This window comes from Biomphalaria glabrata, chromosome 18 (genome assembly GCF_947242115.1).
Source record: "Biomphalaria glabrata chromosome 18, xgBioGlab47.1, whole genome shotgun sequence".
Taxonomy (NCBI): Eukaryota; Metazoa; Mollusca; class Gastropoda; family Planorbidae; genus Biomphalaria; species Biomphalaria glabrata.
In genome coordinates, this window is record NC_074728.1 from 10473642 (window position 1) to 10495090 (window position 21449).

The 21449-nt window shown below is 36.4% G+C and overlaps 1 protein-coding gene across 3 annotated transcripts; it reads left to right on the forward strand.

The window, feature by feature from the left end:
* The first annotated feature begins 946 nt into the window (after positions 1–946).
* On the forward strand, positions 947–19622 carry LOC106066559 (2-succinylbenzoate--CoA ligase-like). 3 transcript variants are annotated; one of them, XM_056016792.1, is made up of 10 exons: positions 947–1081; positions 1914–2265; positions 4175–4383; positions 6705–6952; positions 9288–9532; positions 10521–10617; positions 11143–11259; positions 17116–17360; positions 17788–17940; positions 19115–19622. In XM_056016792.1, the coding sequence occupies exons 2-10, from the start codon at positions 1975–1977 to the stop codon at positions 19247–19249; spliced, it is 1740 nt and encodes a 579-aa protein (XP_055872767.1). In that variant the 5' UTR covers positions 947–1081; positions 1914–1974; the 3' UTR covers positions 19250–19622. The 3 variants fall into 3 exon arrangements, with proteins under 3 accessions (XP_055872767.1, XP_055872766.1, XP_055872768.1); XM_056016791.1 differs by lacking the exon at positions 947–1081 and adding an exon at positions 1493–1638; XM_056016793.1 differs by lacking the exon at positions 947–1081 and adding an exon at positions 1543–1562.
* Positions 19623–21449: the final 1827 nt, after the last annotated feature.

Genomic DNA, 21449 nt, shown 5'->3' on the forward strand with positions numbered 1-21449 from the left:
GGAGATGAGAAATGTGATCATCTTCGATCACGAAGGAGGAGCTATATATATTGGGGTTGGACATTGTGGTTGTGAAGTTGTTGTCTAGGCGGCAAGCAACTTCAAGCATTAATTCAGTCTGTTGACGACAGGAACATCTTAACTTCTAGGAGTGGAGCAATAACATACTCTCCAAGGAGGCTCAACACATATTTATATTTAATAAAACATTGTATTAAACTAAATAAAATATCTACAATAGACATCAGATCAATTCAGCCAAATTAATGTAGTACATTATTCAACACGACCATCTATCTTCAATAGGAAAGACTTTCCTACTCCAGCAGCTCTGGCTCGACCCTCGCAATCCACAGCCACCAACTTGAACTCAAAAAATAGTCTCTGACTCTGACCCACTTTCTCTCTCAGAGCCCAGTCACCACAACACTTATTGAATTGATCAAACCCACTAAATATTGCCCTAAAACCCTTCGGGTTCCCACTATAAACTAACAAATACAAGTGCCACGTGACTTGGAAAAAAATATGGAACAACCCCAATCACGTTATGGTAGAGAAGCCTTACGTATGGCTTTTAGCAAATATATTGAGCAAAATTTTCAAGACTCTGCTACTTTCAATTGCAGATGTTGGCTCCATAACTTCTACCACCATCTTTACAAAAGTTCCTCTTCAAATTCGAAAAGTGACAAAATATTTGTCAATCGCATCATTTTTTGATAATCAAAGTTGTTGATATTAGGTAACAAATTTTTACTTATGAACAGTTCGTAACTAAAAAAAAAATTAATTAAACTTCGATTTTAACATTTTTTTTTCTAATTAAACTTTGGCCTTAATTACATGTTTTTTTAGTTAAACTAAAAGTTTGCCCATCACTGGATACAGGACATTGTAAATAACGGTAATTAAGCAGAAGACGGCAAGGAGCAGAGAGTATCCCACTTTAACACTTCGGATACCTTTGATGTAGCGCTACATACGTCAAACAGCAATTTGCCTCGACTCCAGAGGAGACGCTGTTTCTTAGGCGTTGGCGTTTCGCTTCAAAACAGAGGTCCTCTTCGACTAAAAAAATGTAAGACTTTTTAAAACTAGAACTACATATAACATTGTTATGTTTCATTCATTACACTATCTCTGAAATGTACTGTAATTTTTAGTATATAATTAAAACACTTATTCACTGTTCTTATATTTTTTTATTCACAAAAATACATTTATCCTAATTTAGGATTTTCGGATTATCAAAGTTTTGATTATCTGGACTCCACTGAATTTTTTTTTAACTACTGTTTACTAAAACACATCAACAAAAACACCCCAAACAGACAACAAAATACATTAAACTACTTTTGTTCTGAAACATAACTTGACCACTTATCTTTTGTTGACAGTTGAAATGATGAATGAATGTTATGATTTGATTTAATTCTCTGGTATTAGTTACGGTACCTGGTAATAGTGACGCTGTTTTTAAAGGTGTTTCGTGTCTGTTGATGGATATAAAGATCAAACCAAATGTGAAGCAAATAGATAAAGTGATATCCGCTCAAAGAGTACAATTACTGCTTTAGCACTATTAAATACAAAACGAATACTTTGCGTATTTTTATTTTTGAATAGCGATCAGTGGTACAAAGATATTTATTTACCATAAAATAGCATTTAATTGTTGTGACATTCAGTGTAGACTTTTTGTTTGTAGAATGCTAAATGCAATGAAACAAATTCTTTGTGCTTAAATGAAATATGTTTACACTAAAAATGCATCAAAATATTTAAAATAAATATAAGGAACAAAAGGAAGAATGCTTAATTTTTTAATAACAAATTAATAAGCGAATATAACCTTAATTGAAGTGAAAGGCTGTTGCTAATCAGAATATTTGAATGCTCTATTTTCTCAGATAACATTCAATAGGTCAGATATTATGATATTAAATCTGAACCTTTAAAACAAGAAAAACTATGGGTGGTGCTGTCAGCTCACTAAGAGACCTCGACACCGTCACTAAAAGACTTGTCCATCTGTCAGAGAATGACCCTAACAAAGAAATCTTTGTCTTCTACACCTCTGGACTTCGTGAGGCCTACACTGCCAGACAACTCTACACCTTGGCTGGGAGGTTTGCATTCAGGTTACGCCAGCGTGGCTTCCAGAAAGGGGACGTCATCGCCAACACCCTGAACGATTCCCCGGAGCGTGCGGTGACAGACATTGGTATAATGTTAGCAGGATGTGTCACAATGAACATACAGGTTAGAGTAATTTACTTACTAAAATTTTAATTGTGTAACTTACACGAGAGTAGAGGAAAGTTTAATTCTAATCAATAATAAGCAGGTGATGAAATGGGGATCTACACCATTGACTCTCCAAGGTAGGAAACTGATCATCTTTTCAATTGAATAAAATAAAATAGACTTGAGTCTTACCCTCTTCTTATCTTATCTTAGACCTGTTCATGTAAATTTCATGAGATTAACTACACTGTTAATTTTATACTATCACAAACTATATGAAGAATCTTCCAACTAGAGTAACGTAGAATATCTGTTCTTTTGTTTTCCTTTTAGCCAAGGCTCATAAAGCTTAAACAAAACTAGTTAAGTTGATTCACGTTATTTATCTTAAGAGGAAGCTTGTTTTCTCTACCCTCCAACCAATCTACCCGCATTGTAACTCCGCCCACCCTAATACTACATGGACCTTGAATTCCAGTATCCAACAACATCTAGGCCTTGCTTCTCTCAGGGAACAGACCTATAGGCCCCCCCCCCCTCCGTAGGGCCCCCCCTTTTTTTTTTGACACTATAGACCTCGTCTTGCACCCTACACTATTTTTGGTACGTCAGTTTTAGCCAATAAATATTTCTTGTACTCTGCCTTCTGACAAGGAACAGTTTGAAATAAACCCAACATCTACTTTTTGAATATCGCGCACAAATTTCGCCACCTACAAATGAGTACGTCTGATGTATAGTAAAATGGATTTGTTTTTAAATCAATAAAACCGATTGAAAACAACCCTGTTTCTACAAGCGTTTCTCAACACACAATCTGTGTGACATTGTTTCCTATTAGTGTTAGATCTAGATTTTAGATCCAGCCGTTATCTGCACGAGACGGTAACTGAAGTATGTATTTTTTGGTCTCGTCATTTTAACCCACAGAGGAAAAAAATCTTTACTCTGTTTAATATAAAAACATGATTACTCCTTTTCCAACATAAAAAAATGTTTATATTCTTCTTCTTCTAGCCAGGTTTTTGTTGTAATCATATGCTCTCTTTCAAAATAGGCTGTGTGATTCCTCAGACTTTTTTTTATATTAAATTTCCGCATTTTAAGGACTTCGGTCTTTGCAATTGGCTTCAATACTGACGTAAAAGAAGATGTGGGTCTAAACTGTAACTGGAATATCCGTAGGACAAGCGGGGTAGGCCAGCCAATGGTTCATTCTCCGCTATCCACAGAGCTCTCCGAATTTAATTTTTTTACAGTAGAAATCTTAAAATGGACTGTGCCCTGGGTATACCCTGTGGAATCGTCACATCCTGGATGCAGACCCCTTCACGCTATCACATTCACCAGTCCCCCCCCCCCAAAAAAAAAACAAAAAACTACTTGATGGATTTCGATTCTATATTAGAACGTAATGAGACAAGATCTCCGTCTGAAATAGTGCAGTCCAGACTTCCGTCAAAAAGCACCTAGATGGGGGAAGGTCCACTATAATTCGTCTTAGTGAAATGCAAGTGGAAAGGCAGTGGAGTTATTTATTACTCTTGTTCATTTCCAAGCCCCAATACCCACACGGGGGAGTATCGCCACAAAGTGGAGGTTTGGATACAGAATTTCCCTTCTCCTAGATGGGTTGCATTATTATGCCTGACGTGTCCCAGCAACACAAAGCAAAACTGGTTTTGAGGCGCCAGTATTCCGCCGTTCTTCCCTTCTCTTGTGAGTTTGTAAGTACAGGTTCTGACGTATTTTTGGGAAAATCAAACGTAAAGGCCAGGAGCTGGATTTGCCTGTCAGAGGCATTTAGAGACGCAAGCCATGCGTTGGATCTTCTGAAACATAAATCGATTTATTTACTAAAACTTTGTGGTTTCAAGTCAGCGAACAAAGTCTAAGCTGAAGTTACTTCCAAACTCTATTGCAGCTTCTTCTGGCCGATGGCTCTGATTTTCGTTTTATGGCCCAAAACAGCAAATGTCGTGCAGTGATTATGTCTCCATGGAAGCAAGGAGCAGCATGGAAACTAATGAATCAATTCTACTCTGGCAAATCAGACCAAGGCTTTGTTGACATTCATGTTGAGAACATCCCGGATCTGACGTCAGCTATTCTGGTTGGTAGGACTGAGAATGGGTAGGTCATCAAACGCTAACACTTAAAGACGTTTCAAAATAAGCTCGTTATTTTACTTTAATCTTTCTTTAAGATATGACATGTAGACCGTTAGGATTTGATATTTTTAGAAAGGAATATTTAGATATTTCTCTGAGAGTTTACTGCAGCTAGTATTACACAGCGGCTAAGCCCGTTGATTTTTTTTTTGTGGGCGGAACATCCATAATTTTTTGGGGGTCTTTCAATAACTGGAGTAAATTTTTACCATTCCTTTAACATACTTTGGTCCGCGAGTAATTGTACCGCTCTCTTTTTTCCCTTTTTCTCTCTCCATTCTTCTTGCTCTCCTTCTGTCTCTCTCTCCTAATCTATCTCTCAAACATCTTTTTACCCTTCGCATCGTAATGTTCTCTGACATAGACTATTGACTTGAATGGATTGACTCCCTTTATAATGCCCTTCTCGAAACACACACGCACACGTTTTTGGCCCATGAGTCGTAGTATTACTTTTACTTATCCGCTACCCCCCCCCCCCCCCGTTAGTATAGTAAATATTTAATGTGTAGTTTATGTTGATTTCCACCGGAAACACACCTCCCTCACCCACTTTCACAATTTTCGACCCTTTTTTTTTATTACAATGACAATCCCCTACTTTGTTTTGGCATCCTCCGAGTGATCGACCTCTCAAGACACACTTTTCAATTTTTGAATTCAAGATATAGCACCTTTGGTTAGTTTTAGTTATTTTATTTTATTTTTGCATCTTTTTATCATGAGGCATTAAACGTCTCAAAAATGTTTTTAGACCATCAAGCCTAGAGAAATAAAAATGCAGTTTCCGAAAGCCCCATTTGAATTTCCCCATCCTGTTTCCTAGACTACATATATTTTTGGCATTGAGCCCTTTATAAAAGGAACTCGAATTTGGTTTCGTTTTGAATTTAGGAAAAAGACAGAATATATATATATATATTGCTCCTCTCTTGTATTATCATTCCTTGCTCTTACTCGAAAGTAAAAAAAGAAATAGTTTTAAAATCTATCATTTAGTTGCTGTTTAACTCTTTCCTTCCTAATTGACGATGCCAACTAAATTGATTTTTGAATTTATAAACTTGAATTTGTGTTGTGTAAAAAGAGCATCCTTTCTCCTACAATTTGATACCGAATAAAACATTTTCTGATAACAAACAATAAAGTTATTGAAATATAATCATGACAGGATAGTGAAATACAAATGAGCAGAACGAAAGGAGGAAAATAATTACGGAGAGAAAGAGTTAACTAAGTTTTGTTCTTTTCTAAAATGAAACAGAAATGAAATAAAATATGACATAAGGCTAATTAAAAATAAGTCGACTTAAAGGAAAACACAGAAATTAGGCTAGAAACATTTAGGAAGACTTGTTTTTTTTTCTATTTCTATTTATGCTTTAAATATTGAATGCTGTCTTTTGGGAAAATACCGAAAATAAAAAAGTTTAATAGAAAGCTTAATTGTTTTTTTCCAAATTGCGGCGTTTAGGTTGCGAATCAGTCAAAATAAAGTCTTCTAGACAATACAAGATGTAAACAGAACGTGTATACGATATATATATGATTAAGCTGAAATTTTTGCACAATTATTTCCTTAATCTTACAAGAATCAGTAGCAAAATGAAATAATTAGTTAATAAACTATTGATAATAAATTAGTTTGTTTTGTATCTCAAACAAGGTAAAAGAAATAGTACTTGACGAAGTGGCGGTATAAGCTGAAGTAGTTCCCCTTATATTAGGCTGCCATCGGAGGCTTAGTGAGCACAAACATGAAATAGAAACAATAGACAACTATACAATCTTCCATGGACTCTTCGCTAGTAGAGTGTTCTCCGCGTTGGCTTGAGAAACCTAAGAAGCCTGAGAAGGCTGAGAAGGCTGAGAAACCTGAGAAGTCTGAGAAGCCTGAGAATGCTGAGAAGCCTGAGAAGCCTGAGAAGGCTTCAGCTCACAAGTTTGAATTCAGGTCGTTCCCTTTTTTTAAAATAAATATATTTAACAAGCGATCACCCAGATACCCCTTTCTTCCTTCCCCTTTCCAACTGGTTCAGACAAGTGATAGGATCATAGCGTATTCAGAACTCCAAAAGCATGAAATTGCGCTAAACAAAAACTATTGGTAAAAAAAAAATTCTTATCGTTAGTCTAGATCTATTACAAGTTTAATTACATGATTGATCCAAACTAATTGATACACATTGATATAAGCTTTGTTTATTTTTAAAAGTATTTTTTGTATTTTGCTTGTTTTATATTTTTTAAAGAACGTAGACATTAAATGGTGTGCTATTTCAGAGAAAATAAACATTTTCTGAATGACTTAAAGATCGGCCGTGAGGATATCTATGTCGAGCCAGCTAAACCGGACGACCTGTTGATAATCATTTCAACTTCCGGAAGTACCGGCTACTCCAAACTTGTACCCAGAAGTCACGAGGATACTTTGAAAAGCGAGGAACTTGCCCATCACGTTTTGTGCCCTGGAGTCCAATGGAACAGTCCTAGAGAGAAATGTTTAAAATACTACAACGATAAATCAATGGGTAGGTGGAAGCAAACATTGGTTAGACCTACATGGGATTGACTTTGAATGCATCATTCACAAACGCTCTATTAAGTCAAAAAAAAAGTAAAGTTTCCCTTTCAGAACTATTAAGTACTTCTAAAAAAATGATGAACTTTTAAAATACCTCGATTCGTGGGAAACTAAAACCTTCTGGGTGGGCTAAAAACCTGGGTGGACACGGATCTCGAAAACAGCTCTATTTTCCTAAAAATTTGACAGATAATGTAAATCGCTGGGTAAAGAATTACTAACTCATTGGCCACACTGGGAAAACTCTAGTTTGACCGTTATAATTTTTCAAAGCTTAAAAATGAAGTCAATTTAAATTTGGCTAGAGAGCTAGAAAATATTTATCTTGAACGGGACTTCTTCTTCTTCATAGTTCTCATTGTTATGTTGGAGTGTTCATATGACTAGACCAATACATGAGATGAACTGCGCAGTGGTTTCCAAATCAGGGAGCTCTCCATATAGTTTTCTTTCTATTGGGGTGATTTGGGGCCAATGTCTTATACGGACCTCTTGGTAGAGAGAGCAGTTTTGGAGGACGTGGTCGGCATTTTCTGGTGATACTCCACATGGGCAGATTTCACTGGTTCCAATTTTGAGCTTCCGGAACATGTGTTGTCGCATTCTGTTGAGTCCGGTCCTGAGTCGAAAGATTAGACGTTGGTCTTGTCGGGATAGCTTATAGTAAGCGTTTGAACGGGACTGTCTTCGGGTATTTCCGCATTCGTTGAAGAGCTTAATAAATTACTGTTTAAGGGACATTTTGAGCATCGACTTCTAAATCTAGCTAGATCTAAAGGTCAATCATTGGAATACTATAAAGTCTGGTCAATTTATACATTTAATTGACCAAAATTATTCTTCGGGGGGGGGGGGGGGACGTGATAAAAAATGTTCTTTTTTTTAAAATCTAACATTCATTAGTTATTAAGAGAAAAAATAATCGATCTATGTATGAAAGAGGGATTGGCCTTTTAAAAATATGTATTTTCAAATGTTTTACTTGTTATTTTTATTTTCTTGAAAAAATGTTTTTCAGACAATGTTGTTTCTCGAACAGTAAGGAGCGTCTCCCCCTCCCTACCATGTGTACATAGGGGAGCGCGAAGACATTTTTCTGTTTTATTTTAATGGGACACAATAATCTCTTGTATTTGCATGGCCATATTTGAATGATATTTTAAAAATGACATTGTAACCAATCTATATATATTAATTCTCTTCATGGCTTCAGAGTTTGGACACCAAGTAATGGAAAGATCACTCTTTTATTTATGCAAGTAGGAAGAACTAGAGTTGCCCCACGTAATTTTAGAGGGGAGAAAAAAGAGGGGGGGGGAGAATAAGTAGTATCCACCCGTCACTAAATAGCAGGGCCGGACTTAATCATTGTTGGGCCCAATGTGAAATGGATTTCGCGAGGCCCAGTTTGGGTAGGGATACGTCTAATAAGTGAAATCTATGAGTTTGTATTAGAAAATGTATTCGTCTTTGCATTGTATTCATTCTTTACTACGCACAGAATTACTACACGAGCCTTACGTGCATCGAAGTCATACAGTGTATTATAAGAATTCTGTTTCTTCCATAGATCACGCTCAATAGCAAGAATTACCAAATATTTCAATCTTTTTCTTTGAGAATTGTTGACTTCCAAGTAATTCTTCATTAGTTTGAGGCGCGAGAAGCTTCTTTCACTAGATTTCACAATTACGGGTATTGCATAATGCCGTTTTTTTATCGCGCTTAGGGTTGGCGTTTTCCATATTGAATGACATACCAAAATGACAATTTTTGTCTATATATTTCAGGAGATTTGTATGAGTTTTCAAAAGATTTTAATAATTTCCGAAACTTTCCTGGACTTTTTCGTATACTTGCAATTTCAGGAGATTTCCAGGAGCTCCTGGTAAATCAGGAGGCAACAGGAAATCTGTTAGAAGTTATAAAATGGTTTAATTTAATAATTTATACACCTAGAATTACCGCGGGTCCTATGAAAGTGCCGGGCACACTGCGGACGCATAGGTTGCAGTGGCCTTAGGCCGGCCCTGCAAAATTGCAGCGTATGCTAAACCGCCGGTCGACTATATTTATTAATTTAGTTTAAATAAGACACCTGGTGAATGCATATTTGGAGACTATAATGCAGGAAAACTTTTGGCTCCTTGGCTCTAACAGAGCTCTCTCATACCCACTAGCTGAATAGGGCTGGCGTCCCATATCAACGTTTGAGAAACACATATTAAAAAAAAATTCCTACTGTAAACTAACTTATCGTTCCTTGTCTATAATTATCATAGGTTGGGGTATTGGTATACCTTTTGCTCCAATATGTCACGCTGACACCAGAGTACTGACAGACATTTTCGACGCTGCGGTCAAGAGAACAGGAAAGGATCTTTGGGAAGCGTCCACCAAAGAAAACGCCCAATGCTGCCCTATGCTTTGTCTTGAGATGGACAGTGTACGGGAGTATATCGACTCTGTTGGAGGTTCGGACTTTAAGTTTAAAATGCTGATTGCAGGAGGACAGCCTTTGAGGAAGGTTAGCAAATTGTGAAATTTAAATTCCAATAGATATGTTTTATATACATATACAGAAAAATGTCGTGTACACATTGTGGATATATTTTTGAGGGACATAATCCGTTTATCGGATTGATCATTACATTTCTGTTAAAATGGTCTCCCTTTCCTAATTTAATCATCTAATTGTTGAGAACAACCTCGTTGCACTATGCGGGGATGTAAAAGAGCTCCCACAGAGATCTGTCAACGTACAGGCGCCGTTCCTCAAGAGGCCGTTACTTAAATGGCGATTAGCCTTGTAGATTAAAGGAAAATTGACAAGGGTCCCGGTTAGTGCGGAATTCGGCCGTGTCTCTAGTCCGCGAGTCCGGAGTATCCGTGTTTACCGGAAAAGAAAAAACTAAACTAAACTTTGAGTTTAACTCTGAGTCACACACCCCCATCAGACAGAACGGCATATTCGAGGAGTGCGCCCTTCATTAAGTCTGGTGGAAGAGAGCTCTTGTTTTCTTTTTCTGACCTTAGGGTTCCAAGTGCTTTTGCACTCTACATGACAATTTCAAATAGCTACGGCTTGGCCACCTAACATGGAGCTCGAGTTTGAATCCCCACTCGAGGAGAGTTATTTCCTGAGCTACTAAAGGCAGCACGAGAACTTTCTGTAAGATATCCCACACCTCCGTTGGTCCACAAAAGAGATTGGCCAACAGCGCATCGCTTTTATAAAATCAATGTAAAGAAAAAAAAACAATACAGAAATACAAAGATTTAGAAACAAAATAAACAAATGTAATTAAAAAAAAGAGTGAAAAACGAAGTTACAAAGACACAAACTCAAACTCGGCCCTCGAAGTGGTCCACCCAGGCAGGTAAAAAAACAGGTTTCAATATTTTCAGAAAGAATATCAGAATGAATTTCTATCAAAGGCAAATGTCAGAGAAAAATGGAGAAAAAAGGTTGACAGATCTGGTGTAGTTTCCCAACGGACCTTTTTTTTTTTCAGAGTCAAATGGAAAACTTTCTGACACTGACAGAGAAACTTATTGTCACCTATGGCTCCACAGAAGCTGGGCATTTAACTGCGAAATCTATTACTAAAGGTACACAAAACAATTTATACACGTATCTTTTAGATTTAGAAATTAGGAAATTTGATTATTTGTTCATATCAAAGGTTATTACAATAAAAAGTATAATTGAAAAAAAAATCAATTCCTTCTTCTTGAAACAGATGGTGGTCTCGGATCTGATCCGAATCGGGGGTGGGGGTGATTTTTTTCCCAAACCCTAACCCCAAAGCCCAGTAAATCCTAACAATATATATATAAACGGTGGGCCGAAACAGAATAGGCGATTTCACCTATTCCCCCCCCCCTCCTTTTGGATCCCTCAACCTTCGCTATACCACAACATTACAGTGATTTTATGAACTATTGTACTACTAACAACTTACGTTGTTCATCTTATTACTTGGTAATATATATATATAGTCTTTGAGACGACACGAATTTCGTATACACATTTTATAGAAATGTACCACTATAAAGTAATGTTTGAAAATATTTGGAACATTTGGAAATATTTCTTTTTAATACGTAATTTCCTGTATTCTATTTTGAACTCAGGTGACACTATACAGTCCAACGACAACGGTAAGGTCCTGCCTGGTGTAGAGTTACGTATTGTGGCTGAGGATGGTAGGCAATGTCGGCCTGGGGAAACAGGAACTATAGAGGTCAAAGGTAAGGCACGAGCTGAACTGAGGACATTGAATACCTGGGATATAAGGCTGAAAGGCGTTAACCGCTTGTTTATCCTCCAAAGACGCTTTGTTTCGAAACCTGTGAACTCTTTTTTTAATATGTTAGTAATTCTGAATGACATCATGGGTCAGCAATCTTTGTAACTATTTTGTTATTGTTTATGTTCCTAAGAAATCTCCAGATTGTGTCTTTAAAAATAACAAGAATACATGTTTTCTTAGCAATGCTATTCTCTGTCATTCAAAATTACCAATATTGTTTTTTAGACTCATGTTTCGCTAAGTCACAAGAATGTTTGGCCCGTGGGCTTTCAATCGTTCTTCTAATACCCTACCACTGTGCCTTTGATAGATGCGCCGTGTGCTACTGTCGACTTGACATTTGTTAAGTATTGCGCTGAGAAAAACATCGACTTGGTTCACAGAAACTTGGGAGACTGAATGACTCTTATTTCATCTTCTCTAGAAGTTTATAATACAGACAATATTAAATAAAATTAAACAAACCTATTTTATAAAGGCATGTTAGAAATCCAGGGCAAGTCCACAGACCTATATATATATATTATATCTAGACTGGACATGGAGATCATTTAACAATACAAAAAATGCGAAAAAACTTTTTAAAAATCTGAAACAGGGTGGTGTTTTGTATAGTAATTTTAAGAAGTAATTTTTTTTTTCTACCCTAACCTATGTAACATATTGTTACGTATTTCTGAATCTTCTGGCTAGATGTATTAGTTGGCACACAAATGAAAACACAGCAAAGAACTTGACGACTTAACTTTCAGTTTCATATAACTTTAATGACTATTAACTCTAACAATTCGTTACTGTAACATGTAGCGTAGAAGACTGTACAATATCTGTCAGTTTACAGTTAGCTATACTTCGTTGCAATTCATCTCTTCACTTCGTTGCAATTCATCTCTTCTCAACTTGCATCGAGCCGTATTCCACAGAACAGACCAACGACACACTTCCCAGTGTCGCTCCAGGTCTTCTAAAGCTGAACCAAGTCGTACTCAAGTCTACCGAATCAGAGCCGCACACGTCTTACATCGACTGTATCGACTGTAACGGCTCAAGTCCACTGTAGTTCGCTGTATAGACTTTAACGACAGTAGTCCACTCCAGTTAACTCTACCCTAGTTAACTTGCATCGAGTCGTACACATTTCTCTTCCACAGAGCCGCACACGTCTTACATAGTCTGTATCGACTGTAACGGCTCACTCACGACTCCATACGACTGACTTTCACATTAACTCTCTGGCTTATATAGAGTCCCTAATCGCTTGTCCAAAGTTGCACAAACACGGCTAGTATCCTCTGGAATAACACGTGAGGAAACGTCACATCCTGTCTTTGTTTATACATGTAGATTCCAGAAAACATCGGCTGCAGTGTCATCTTGCCGGGGTCACAAGTTGTGACATCTATCTGTCACTGGACATTGCTAGTACCTTTTGGAATAACATGTAAGGACACGTCACATCCTGTCTCTGTTTATACATGTACATTCCAGGGAACTCCCGCTGCTGTGTTATCTCGTCGGGGTCACACGTTAACCTCTTCCTGTCACTGGTCATTTGTAACAATATAATTTAATGCTTAGATCTAGATCTAGTAATTAAACATAGAAAATAAAAGCATTCTCGTCTTTATAATTATTATTTACCAATTTTTAGATACATAATCTAAAAAGATCTAGGTAATCTATCTATTTAAATATACATAAGATAACTAAAATCAATAAACGTAAAGTATTTCGATCTAGGATTTTCAAAATATTATTTTAATGGAAACTAACATACATTTGCGTGAATATATAGTTTTGTGATTAATACACAACAATCTATAAATATATAGGTCTGTGAGTTGATCAATCGCGAATAAGAATTGTTTCCGTTTTTCCAGTCTAGATATAATATATATATATAGGTCTGTGGGCAAGTGCCGATCTCTTGATAACACACAAAATCCAGCGAAAAGGGAGTAATTATGTCAATGTCTTTTCAATAAATTCATGATATTCAGACTGCTACTACCAAATCAACTTCCCAAATAGCAAAAACAACAACAACACATATTGTAATAGAATGATCCGTGGCTACTAATATACCGATAAACGAATAATATATCTATCAAAATATAAGTTCTGTTTGGTACTAATTGTTAAATAAAACTATAAGACTGGTAATCTATTTAAAAGAATGTTCTGTTAACATTGTGTTTATTTGTATGTGTTTGTTATTAGTATGTAGAGTTATTCCCCTTGGTAAGAAAGTTGATATCACAGTGTTGTGTGTAACCTCTTAATATGAGGGTGTGTAAATAAATGGACTGTTGAATATGGCGTTATAGTGTTGGTGTCGTTTATAGTTATTAAGTGTAGCGTTTCTAGTTTAACAAGTGATAGCAGAGCGTGTAAGTAAACGTATTGACTTAGTTGATCCTATTTAAAGTGATAATGGCTACAAGAATTGAGATTCCATCCTTTTTGAAAGATATGTCTTATGAATTATATAAGAAAGAACTGCGAGCGTGGAATGAAATCACGGAGCTAAAGAAAGAGAAAAGAGCGATAGCCGTAGCTCTTTCATTACCACAAGGCAGTGAGTCAAGGATTAGAGAGAAGGTATTTGAGCAATTAGAGCTGTCAGAGCTCAAGTGTCAGGAAGGTTTCGAGAATCTGTTGAAGTTTTTAGATACGAACTTGGCCAAAGACGATCTCGTAGACAGTATTGATAAATTTGATGATTTTGAAAAATTCAGGCAAAGTGAAAATCAATCCATACATGATTATATCTCAGAGTTTGATACAAAGTATAGGAGATTAGAACAGAAACGAATGAAACTGTTACCTGAGATTCTGGCCTTCAAGCTGCTCAGAAAGGCAAGAATTACGCAAACTGAGAAGATGCTAGTTCTGACAGGTATGAACTTTGCTAACCGGGAAACGCTGTATGAAGAAGCAAAGGCATCTCTTAGAAAGTTCAAAGGAGAAGATAGTAAAGGGAAAAAGTTCGATGCCTGTATCAAACGTAAGCCAAGGTATTTGTCTGAGAATGAGGAGGCTTTATGGGCGGCTGGCTACAAGAAACATGAACTGTTGAGCAGTTTGGGAAGACGATGTGAACAACAGTTGAACAACAGCAGACGTGAAAACTTCAAGAGCTTTGAAAGACGAGATAAAGAGCAGTTGAAATCTACCAGCAAGCCGAAAGTGGAACATCATGGAAGTAGACTATATGAATGTAGAAGTCACTTTAGAAGTGAAGGTCAAGTCAGAAGCATTGCTCGAGATCAGTTCTTTCAACCAAGAAAGAAAGGTTTAAACCCATTAGGTCGTGATGGAAATGTTTTGAGATGCATATCTTGTGGGTCATATAGACATCTTTTGTCTAAATGTCCAGACAGCTGGGAGAATCTGACAGAGACGCTCAAAGTTGTAGAGGACGAAAAGGGAACTTGTCCGTTTACTGGAGACCACAGAGAGAAAGATTTCACAACGAAGTTATGAGGGCAGTGCACGCTCCAGTATAGCCATGAATTTTTTTCAATGATTGACAGTGGTGGAGAAATTCAAGGCTGACCTGCTTCTAGAATGCGCACGAATTTTGAAGCTACACATGCGTATTAGAGTTGCTAGTATAGTTTGGACAATACTCCAAGGTCACGCTCAACGAGTTATAATCATACTGTAGCTGACTGTGTATGTGGAGACTACTTTCAGTTCCTGTGACTGAAAAAAAAACAAAGTGAACACACCTGTGTCGAAATATTAGACATAATATTTTGACTTAGTGACCTTTGATCTAGCGACCAGAAGGAAACATCTGTGTGTTAGTCGGAGACAATTTGAATCTATCTGCTCTAGTCACAAGTTTGGTGTATAGAGACATTGTTCCTTAACAACTGGCATTGCTTTCTCGTATTGCCTTCGAGTCACTCTTCATTCAAACAATGTGCATCAAGTTTGAAAACAGCACGTCAACAGAGCAGATTGTTAACAGTTCCTCTCCACCACCACCCCCCCCCCCAGTCTTGTTACCTCACTACATTTGATCAGACTTCAGAGCATTGTCAATATTTCTTTACCCCACTACATTTAATCATCTTTGTGTGGGAATAACGTTTTTTGGAACCTGGGCGTATGAGATTATGTGTATTTCTGGTGAATGCCTACACCACCAACAGAAAGATGCTATCTACACTTGCCACTGCTAACATCAACGTTGCCAGCAGAGAATACAGAAACAGTGAAGAAACAAGGTGACAGTACAAGTCTTTTGGTGGGGCAGCTTACCACCATAACATCATCAGAACAATTGACTCCATTCATGGCGTCTTTTAAGCCTTACATTCTTAGGCTGTATGGCTCCATACCTAGTGTTTCACCCCCCCCCCCATCCTCAGGACATTTTATTCTATTCCAAGTCTTATCAACTCTATGTCGACAACCCATTTTGACTCCATTCTATGTGCACAGTTTGACAGTCAGATAGTCTTCAACTTACAGCCAATGTTTGACCAGATACGAAGGTACACGACTCGCCGTGATGAGTGACCAAGGCCCTGCATTACCAGACACCAAATAAGAATGCTGATCAGTTGAAACGGGCACATAAAGAAGACTGGCTGAAATCTCTGGCTGTTTCTTATTAACAATCATTTGTATATTGTGCAACATTATGTACTGTATTATTTTGCTCTCATTGTTATTATACTAGTTCTTGGTTTTAGTTTCGCTTCACACTAGTACTTTTCTTACGTTTCTCTGATACTTGTTCTTTTGTTTTCATTATGTTCAAATTTTGATTATATTTCTTTAATGAACACACACTGTCAGAAGACGTAATACAATTTAATTATTGCTCTCCAGAATACTCCTCTTACCATTTGACATATACTACTCAAATCTATCCATTTACATGTGCAGGTCTAATATCATGTCATTTTATTGTATGTCATTGATGCTCGTAGCCTACACTATTACATTATGCATACATAAAATTTATTATTTTGATTAGTTAAAACTTTTGCATGTACAAGTTTTATTAAATGTAGGCCTAATGCTAAGGCAACTCTGAACATACTAGACAGTGCTACATTCCTTTTTTAAAGTTGCCATTTTTTTTGTTTTTCTCTATTCTCACTCTACACATTCTCCTTGATGTTTGAGAAGATTGATTGTATATAGTAGACAAAGACACTGGTATTGTATTCTTTTATAATTTGAGGTAGTCAGAGGTACTATCATCTATTTTTGTTTCGCTATGTAGCCTATATGCTCAGTTTTACTTAGCATTCAAAATGCAATAAAAGAGAGAAAGAGAGGAAGACTTGAATGAATGAAGTAAGGAATGAAAGAAAGAATGAAAGAAAGAATGAAAGAAAGAATGAAAGAAAGAAAAAAAAAGAAATTGTAATTAATGTTAACATTGTGTTTATGTGTATGTGTTTGTTATTAGTATGTAGAGTTATTCCCCTTGGTAAGAAAGTTGATATCACAGTGTTGTGTGTAACCTCTTACTATGAGGGTGTGTAAATAAATGGACTGTTGAATATGGCGTTATAGTGTTGGTGTAGTTTATAGTAATTAAGTGTAGCGTCTCTAGATTAACATGTTCTGCACTATTTCAAAGGTCTGTTCAATACACACAGCTATTATTTGCTCTGCAAATGATTTCTAAGACTTTTATGATCGCAGATCCCGAACTATTTGAGGTTAGGGTTAGGGTTGTGTGAACTTGTGATTAGGGTAAGGGTTAGGGTTTGTAATCTTGTTTTTTTCCTACATTCAATTTCAAAGTCCTTTATGATTACAGGTCCCGATGTATTTAAAGGCTACTACAACAGACAGACCAGTCCAGACCCGCAGACAGTGAAAGCTTTCACCTCAGACGGGTGGTTCAAGATGGAGGACTATGGTTACATCGATGAAGATGGAAACGTCTTCGTGTTTGGTCGAACTAAAGATATTATTATCTACGGAGCAGATTTGCTGTATCCGGGATGGATGGAGAAAAAGTTGATGGAACACTCTGACGTATTGGAGGCTGTTGTAGTTCCGGTCAGTACCGACATTAATTACAACTTTATTTGGGTGAGACGATCTTGCAGATTTTAAAAAGTAAATCTATTTGATTGGAAACGGGACGGCCATTACGTAAACGGCTCTAACGAGTCTCCTAGAAATTAGAAAATGTATGTATGTTTTTGGGAAATTCAATAGTTGGATAAAAGTAAATGCAGTTGGTCGTTGTTCTGGCCACATAACACTCTGGTTAACCGTGGGCCTAAAAAAAAACAGATTATCTTTACATCATATGCTCTCTAAGGATACCAAATAAAGAACGAATCAAATACTTTTAAAATATATTTTAAAAAATCCTGAGAAGTAAGTTCATCCACTAGAACAGGACTATTTGTGTAAAATCTCAACTTGATGCGAGATTATGTGTGGGAGAAATTGTAGATAAATGCATTCTTTTTACCAGGTGTCAGATCCACTGTTGTACCAAAACATCTGTGCTTGTGTTAAGATAAAGAGGGACAGCGAACTCAACGAAGATCAACTCAGAAAATATTGTGATCAAATTTTTCTACCAAATCTTGTCACTGAGGAAACACCAAAACCGCAATACTTTATTGTAAGTACAATCAACTTTTAATTGCAACACTTTATTGTAAGTACAAATCAACTTCTAACTGCAACACTTTATTGTAAGTACAATTAACTTCTAACTGCAACACTTTATTGTAAGTACAATTAACTTCTAACTGCAACACTTTATTGTAAGTACAATCAACTTTTAACTGCAACACTTTATTTTAAGTATAATCAACTTTTAACTGCAACACTTTATTGTAAGTACAATTAACTTCTAACTGCAACACTTTATTGTAAGTACAATCAACATTTAGGATAATTGGTTTCATAAAAAATTAACTCATTTTCACTCAATGGAAACAATGAAGAATTATCGATCTCTTAATTCCTACAAAAGTATGATAAAAGTTCATATTTCTTCACCTTTTTCACCTATACCTGAGTCTGTTTAACAGTTGGGGGCATCACACATGATCGATCTGTCAACTGTCTTTCTCCATTCCTGTCTTTTGTCTTGACTAGAGTCTCTTTCAGTGATAGTCTCGTCCAATCTTTGATGTCTTCCCATCGTACTCCCTACATGCCTTTCTTTCTTTTCTCTGGTTCTGTTCCCAGCAGGAAGGTGTTTTTGCAAGTTATTTTTTATAACAGAGTGATTGAAAATAGCGAAGAAATATTTTTGACAAATCCTTATATTAGAAGTATTGAAACAATTCACCATGGATACATAGGCACATTTATAGAGTTTCTCTTTATTTGCTTCTTTTGAGGGAAAAAATGTTTTAGGATCATAGTCGTTCATATTCTAAAAATAAGATTCCGAAGATTACAAAACGAGTCCAGTATTTCACATGACTAGGCAGACCCAGTTGCCACCTCTATATTTAGCCACACATGATGCAGACAAAGCCGATGTCTGTCGGGGGAGAGGCATTGTAATTTCTCTTTTCGTTCTCGCAAAGAATTTTTTTGGGGGGAGGGGTCACATATGCGTGAGAGTTCTCCGTTTTGAAAATTATAACTTCCATTGTGTGTAACAAATGTTTTAGGTGTAGATCTGATACCCAAGTTATAGAACAGTTGAGATAATAAGTAGATTATTTAGAAAAAAAATGTAAAGATGTTTTTGTTGTTTTCTCGAATTCTTCAGACTCAATGGCCAAGTGTCTTCTTTCAAAGTTAAAAAAGTTTTTTTTCTCTCTACAATAATTTAGATTACCAAAGGGGATTTCCCTGAGACCTCCACTGGAAAACCAAACAAGAAACGACTTAGAGAGATGGCCGAATCAATGTTTGGATACGATAAGAAAGTTATTTCATCAGAGGCGGAGCCAGAGTCAGAAACCTAGGACAGTACTATGAAGATACTTTTCGGTAGAAAAAAAAAAGTTAAACTCTGTTTGCTTGTAAAATGTGTAGCTAAGAGAACAATTATAAGAAAGAAGATATTACAAAATTTTAATTGCCAACTTATGCTCTCTCCTTTCCACTTTCTTTTTCTTTCTTTCTCTCCCGCTATTTCTCTCACACTCTTACTTTCTCTCTTCCGTTCTCCCGAGCTCTCGTTTCCCACCCCCCTTTCAATGTTCACAACTATCAAACTGTTAGTCACATTTATTTATTTCATTTTTTTTTTACAATCGTTTGTTGATAGTGAGTATTTTTTTTTTGTATATCAATGTCTACTGTTGAAAAAATAAATATTTTTCATCTCATTTTAAACGAAGCTTTTTTTAAAATACTTTATATTTTGTGTATTTCAAAGAGTACTATCAATTCTTATCTCGTCTGCAGCTGTTCTTAGTTGGATATCAAGAGAGAGAGGTCGGTTTATTATTTGACATTGTCCAGAAGCTTTTCTTAGAAAGACCTTTTTTTTTCCTGTTCCATCCGCTGTACTTTGAAGATTTATATAAATACAAGTTCGTTACTTTATCTAATAGAATATGCCTTAGATGTTGGAATGAATATATAGCTATGTACTAGTGTTGAAATATTAGATACAAACAGGGTCGGCAAAATTAGTCCCGCGCTTGGCAGTGGCCTCGCAATTACGTTTAGCATATCACTATCAGTCATGGTTCTAATCGCAGGATGTTGGACTTAGAGGGTTAACATATTTAGTGTATCGTACGATAGACGTAACTTTAATTAAGCAGCTGCCACCGACTGCATTTGAGTTGCTCCTTATGCATGTTTTATAATAAATGTTGATATAATGGTAAATTAATATTAATAGTTATAATTGCAATTAACTTGGCCACCGCAATTTGTAAAGCAGGCCTTGGATAAAAAAAAAAAGGAATTTTGCTACCGTAGCCACTACGTGGCACCTCGATGGAGAACGGAACATCAAAGTAGAACAAACCTGAAAAACAAACATTTTATTTTTTTAGCCTTACTAGCTAACGTCTATAGAATAATCATGGCATAATCAATCATGGAACCATACTAATGAATCAATCAATCAAAGGTGCGTATCTTAAGTTGCGCCGTAACCGGATATTCCCTGAGTTTAAACAGTGATGTGTGAAAAAACAAACAAACCCAATTACATTCGACAAATTAGTTTCCTGACATTTACAATAAACAAGGTTACAAAAGACAGTTTGTGTGAAAACACAAACTCAAAATCGGTCCCCGAAGGGGTCCACCCAGGCAGGCTTCAATATTTTCAGAAAAAACATCCAAATGAAATTATATCAAAGACAAATGAGAGATAAGAATGGAGAAAGAAGGTTAACAGATCTTGTGTAGTGCCCCAACGGTCAAGCAGATCAAAGGATAGGTGAAAGTGAATGTAAAGTTAGATGTGAACCTGGCCTAACTAGTTCCTCTTTCAGACCTTGTGGCTTATAGGGCAGATGATGTAAAGTTCATCTGTTTTTGTGGCTTACAGTTAACGAGTGTGTAAGTAGCCAGCACAACGACCAACCGCCTTTACTTTTCCCCAACTAATGTCAGGTACCCATTAGAGCTGAGTGGACGCCCAAATATTCCAAAGTTAAAAATCCCATTCTTCACCAGGATTCGAGCCCGGGACTCCTGGTTCGGAAGCGCTTTACCGCTCAGCCACCGCACCTCCCCTGGCCTAACTGATGTCTTATAATTGATCTAATTGTTTTGAAAAATGTTCAATCTCTTATTCGAATTCTCAAAAAAAAAAAAAAAATAAAATAATTTCCGCAATTAAAAAAAAAGTTCATGAAAATGAAGTTTACAAGATTACTATTCGTTTTTAATTAGGTCTATGTTATAATGCATACTAATTAGCTTTTTCTCTTAAAAAAACTGCTTACATAACTGATTTTAAAAATTAGATTTTTCGCTTTAAGAAAAAAAAGTAGCCGTTGCATCAGAACTTTGAATGGTCTAAAATATTGTGATGTCGGATTTTAAATATATTTTCTAGTTTACGAGATCTAAACGGGACGGACGGACAGACATTTCGCACAAAACTAATAGCGTCATTTCCCCTTTCGAGGGCCGCTAAAAATGACAAAAATACCTTAAGATGTATTTAATTGTTAAGCTTATGAGATATATAAG